This window comes from Zea mays, chromosome 3 (genome assembly GCF_902167145.1).
Source record: "Zea mays cultivar B73 chromosome 3, Zm-B73-REFERENCE-NAM-5.0, whole genome shotgun sequence".
Lineage (NCBI taxonomy): Eukaryota > Viridiplantae > Streptophyta > Magnoliopsida > Poales > Poaceae > Zea > Zea mays.
The window spans coordinates 162,744,874-162,750,576 of NC_050098.1; the positions used below are offsets into that span (position 1 = coordinate 162,744,874).

Here is a 5,703-nt window from a genome sequence, read left to right on the forward strand (position 1 = left end):
TACCTACCTACAATATCATTGCTTACATGGCCTTAAAAATGCGGTGGTTTCCGCTATCTCAACCATTATTAAATGACATTTTAGAAAAAAAATAAAGGAGTTATATAAGCAAACCAACACGGCAGCAGTGACAACTGACAAACAGAAACAGCAGCGTTTCGGATCAACGTAATGACGAAACTGAAATGCTGTAATGATTGGAGTTTAGCGAGAAACGTACAACAACCTCGCGAAGCTGGAACAGCGAAAGCTCCCGGTGTGTTCGCTGTATGTAAGAACTTTAGCCAATCATCATCATCGTCATATTCGCTAAGCTAGGTCGTCTATTAGACAAAACTCCAAGCATATTCTAGCTAAATTTTGCTAGCTAATTATTTATAGGTTAATTATTAGCCACTGACAAGAGGCTCCAAACAGGGCCTTAATCGCTCTTCATTAGAGCAAGAGACTCCTTTCAATAGGTTCTTTAATTAGACATGTTAATATAAAGTATCTTCTATTTCGTTCTTTATTGTCGAAGTTGGAAAACTATGATAATTTTATTGCGCATAAGATATTGAAAAACTGTTAAAAGATTTTAAAAAATTAAACGATGATTTATAAATAAAGGGCGTTTAAGACTTTTAGCTGCCCATCCGCTCTCTCTCTCTCTCTGCCAGCTCCAGCTTCTTCCACCGCGGGGCCACACCCACACCACACCACGACCTCCGCGACGCTCGCGGCCGTGTTTCTCTCGCCTCGCTCCCTCGGATCGCCCGTTCGCCCCCGCCCATCGCTCGCTCATCAGAAGGAGGGCCTAGCCTTCCGCAGCAGCGCTCGTCAGACTCCGCCGCCCGCAATTCCCCCCTTGCCCCGGCTTTTAATGGGCTTTCCCTCCCACCGAAATGGCCGGCGATCCCTGCACCCGCGCCGCCGGTGACCGCCCCACCTCCTCCGTCGCCTTCTTCTCCGCCGGGGGCGGGCTCGGCCTCGGCCCCTCCAGCCTGCTGCTCCACCTGCTCCTCCTCCACTCCCTCTTATAGCCTCCAGCCTCCCCTCGCCTCCCGCCACCCCCTATGGCCGCCGTTTTCTTCCACCACGTCGTCGGCGACCTCACCGTCGGCAAGCCCGAGGTCGCCGAGCTGCACGACACCGACACGCTCGACGACGCCGCGCGCGCCATCGCCGCCAGCCCCGAGGGCGCCGTGCCCGTCTGGCGCCCCAGGGCCGCGCCGGACGACCCGCCCTCGGGGGCCAGGTTCATCGGCATGATCTCCGCGCTCGACATCGCTGCCTTCGTCGCCTCCGCGGGGGTCGGGGATCGCTCCATGCGCGCCGTCGTCGGCGAGGTCGTGCAGCCCAATCCTGCGCTGCTCAGGGAGATCGATCCGGGTACCAGGTGAGACTGTCTCTGCTTGATCCCGTCCTACCTGCCGTCCTGTAGCGTTACCGACTCGCTTGGTTTCTAGTGCCTGTTTTCACTGATGACTCACCCATCCATCCATTACCAAAGATGGGATCGAATCGTACCAGCGTCAAGCGCTGAAAGGATCTGATCTTTCTTAACATGTGTGCCATTCCATTTCTCGTCATTGATCCGCGAACGGACTCGAGGAGAATTGTGTTCAGGTTGTGCAAGCGAACAGGTTCACGTTGTATGTGAAGGCGATATACTCTTCCAGTTCATTTATTACCGTGTCTGTGTCTCCTACTTTGCTGGAGGCTGGATTAACCCCTGCTTTTTTTACTCCGGCTGGGTCAGCTTTTTTTTAATGTGGTCTGGTGGTTGATCTTTGTCTTATCTGAATCATACTATTAGTTTGACCTCTGGAGGAAGATGCGGGCAAAAGGTTGTTCCTACACCCTCTGATTTTTTTAGAGATGAAATTGGTTATGGTTAAACTACTCCGGTGATTGGGTTGTCAGGTTGCTCTTGTACAATCAAATGCTAATTGTCTACCAAACCTGTCCACCTTGTTCTTGTTGTCATGGATAGGATGGGAATGAAATTTCCCACATAATATCTGCTACAGTATTCATCATGCACTCTGTGTCGCATAACTGATCAAGTTTGATTTTGTAGTAGCATTCAAGAATGCTGATTCAGCACCTTTTGGACAGAGTTGAATAGCCCTCCCATTTTGCTTTAGATTTGATCTTATGAGTTTATGGTTGATATTTATGAATTGATATGGATGTAGAGGTTCCTTAGCCATTCTTCAAAGTTATTTTGTATGTAGATTTGATAGATTGTCACAGTAATAAAGAACAACCTGAAATAGAAAAGGTTTAAATCATCATCAGATTCTGTTACTAGCACTATTTATACGAAGAGTTGGATGGAACTTTTATATGCAGTAGATGTAGCAAACTAGAATTTCCTTTGGTGTATCCCTGGCTACACATAACTGAAGCTTTCTTTGAAAGGCAAGTGGCTACCTTAATACGGCTAGGAATGCGATGTAGAAGTGTTCATTCACCAAAAAGATTATTCAGTTCATCATGAGAATACGTTGTTAATAAATGGACAACATAAATAGGCTTGGTTTGTTAGGTGATCTATGCATCTTCTTTATTTCTTCAGATCTGAAAGCTTTCCAGGACTATACATGGGAAAAATCCAAATATAGTTTGTTAGTTCCATTCTCTTCCAGTCGGTGATGCTATCTTTACCATTACTAGTGAACATCTATGATCTATGTCTTAGTCAAATTGTGAAAGACATCGTGGTAGGAACTCTTCCTCCCTCAAAGTGTGAACTTTCATAGTTTCATTTATGCTTACATGTACTGCTTGCACTGGTAAATTGAGATGGCATGGCTTCTAATTAACTTCTGAACCTGTGAACTTCCATAGCTCCATTTGTCCTCGCATGTTATCCTACTTCTCGCGCTGGTAAATTGAGGTGTTGAATTTTATTACTTGATTACTTATGAGAACCTGTAATCCTGTATCTCCACAGCAAACCTGTAATCATAAATAATTAATGAGTTGAGTCGATTTTCTTTTTAGTCAGGGTTGTATGTTCTGGGAGGGTTCCCCCCCTCTTTTATACACTTTTTCTTTTAAATGAAATGACACATGGCTCCTGTGTGTTGTTTGAGGAAAAAAAACTGGCAACTGGATGGCACAATATCAGAAAATAAAAAACTTCAATTGTCAGCCGCAAATAGCTACCGCTTATTTGTTGATTGTAGTTTAGTTTTCTGGGAAAAAGTGATATAGTATTAGTAGCTACAAATGTGCAATGGTGGATTTTAATAAAGTTCATTATGATAACAGGCCCCAATTATCTGGCACTGAGCTGTACAAGTTTTCTTCATGAAACTAAAAAAAACACCAGTTTCATATTGTAATATGATGTGAACGGTTCCAGTTATTTGGCATTTTCTTTCAAACTTATGCAACCACATGAGGTTTCACATGGCACAGAACTTGTGTTTCTGATTTTGTTGCCTAGAAAGGAACTAAGTGGGGGACATGAGTACATTTCACATTGTAATCAGAAACAGGAAGGTAAGAATCATGAGCAGGCTGTACATTTTGTTACATGATACACGATTGTATATGATAGCTACTTGAATCCATAAGTTAACTCATATCCATGACAAATGCAAGGCAATCCAAAGATGACCCCTTTACTTCATTAAAAAAAAGATTGTTTGCTCCACATCGTTAAAAAAAAGATTGCCTGCTACATAGCTCATGTTCCTCATGCAACCGAATAGTTCATATATGAAAAAGAAAGAAAATGAGCCGGGCGCTGCATTTCCTGTGATGTTTTATCTGTTGTATGGAAGATTGCATCTTTGGTCTTTTACCTTCCTACTAGGTTGTACATCCTTTTCAAATATACTGTGGCACATACTATGTAGTATCTATTACTCAAGCAAATTTCCTTCTACTTTCTAAGGTTGATCGATGCTCTGGAACTGATGAGGCATGGAGTGAAGCGCTTTCTTGTTCGCAAGAGTGGGAGCTGGAAAGGCATTACCAAGAGATTTTCAGTGCTTTATAATGGTAAGTGGCTGAAGAACATGGAATCAACATCTCCAAGTGCAGCCAGCAGCAGCAGCACGCAGCTATCCCCACGTTCTGGTTCTGCAGAAAAGTTCTGCTGCCTATCAAGGGAAGATGTTCTCCGGTTTCTCATTGGATGCCTTGGTGCTCTTGCTCCCATCCCGCTGACTCAGATATCTTCCCTTGGAGCCATCAATCCGCAGTACAGTTACGTGGAAGCATCTGCGCCTGCGATGGAAGCAATTCAGAAGATCCCTCAAGACCCATGCGCCGTTGCTGTAGTGGAGACGATGCCAGATGGAACTCGTAGCATACTAGGAGACATCTCTACTTACAAGCTGTGGAAATGTGACTATGTTTCAGCTGCATGGGCACTGGCAAACCTGTCAGCTGGGCAGTTTGTCATCGGTGCCGACGAGAATGGGTCAACACCCATCTCAGTCTTCCCAGAGCCTCCCATCAGCCCATCGTCACCGGTGGAGGAGATCAGTCCTGGGCGCTCGCCAAGGGCGAAGAAGTTCAGCAGCAGGAGCATCGGGTTTCTGAACAACACCCAGATGTCAGCGTGGCGGACACGGAGCATGTACCACCGGGGCAGGAGCACCCCACTGATGTGCAAGACCACAAGCACCCTCGCGGCCGTCATGGCGCAGATGTTGTCCCATCGGGCCACACACGTCTGGGTGACGGACGCAGAGTCGGAGGAGGACGGCGTCGTCGTCGGCGTGGTGGGCTACACCGAGATCTTCAATGCCGCCACCAGGAGCACCTGCCCAAGTCCGACAGCATCTTGATGCACCACATCGTGCTGTACAGTATACTGCTGTTGGTTGATCCGTTGGTGCCCCGGTGCACGCTGTTGCACTGAACTGTACAATGTACTTTGCTCATTTGTTGGTTTGTCTGGAGAGTTTTTAGTCTTTTAGATATTCTTGGTCTGCATGGAGCAGGACTTGGTGGTATATTGTTGCATTCGTTGTGGACGGTACGAATAAGAATTCGGGTTTGCCTCGGAGTCTAGTCCATTTTGCATGCTCGCCTGCAGCAGTGCAGCTGTCGATGTACTCTATGACTGTATATGGAAATGGAATGTTCTCTGTTTCCTTTCACATGCTTGCAGCCTTGCCTGAGAGTCTAGTTGATTCATGTGATGTTTTGAGGTGTTTGGTTGGGCCCCAAGCAGCTTTGCCTGGTGCTCTGCTAGCTCTCAAGCGTCTGATTTCGGGCATCTGCTGGGACGGAGACCACAGATGTTTGAAATTCACTTGTAATATCACAGATACATATATATGTATCTTGTTTTAATTGTATATGTGCCGAGGCAAAACTGAAATCCCTTACGGGGCGTTTTGTTCCCTTCATTTTAGAGGAATTAGAATTCACTCAATAAAGTAGCTTATTTAGTTTGGAATTTGACATTCCACCACTTTCCACAGTTCAGATATAAGTCTATCTCAAATTCATTGAGTGGAGGGTGAGAAATAATTTTATGTATTAATAGAATTTGTTTCTATTGTGTAACTTACATGACACTCTTCGTCTCACTCCTCTATAATAAAAATGTAGCACATAAATATCTCCGATATCTTGCTAATAATAGTGTACAAATATATTTTGCATAGAACCGAATTAACTTAATTGATATATGTCTAAATTACTATTACTAGAATGGAATTCAATTCCAATGATCCAAACGGGGCGTAG

The 5,703-nt window shown here is 45.1% G+C and overlaps 1 protein-coding gene across 1 annotated transcript; it reads left to right on the plus strand.

The window, feature by feature from the left end:
- The first annotated feature begins 707 nt into the window (after positions 1-707).
- LOC100191828 (CBS domain containing protein) lies at positions 708-5,102 on the plus strand. Its single transcript, NM_001137252.1, has 2 exons — positions 708-1,378; positions 3,893-5,102. The coding sequence occupies exons 1-2, from the start codon at positions 1,056-1,058 to the stop codon at positions 4,791-4,793; spliced, it is 1,224 nt and encodes a 407-aa protein (NP_001130724.1). The 5' UTR covers positions 708-1,055; the 3' UTR covers positions 4,794-5,102.
- Positions 5,103-5,703: the final 601 nt, after the last annotated feature.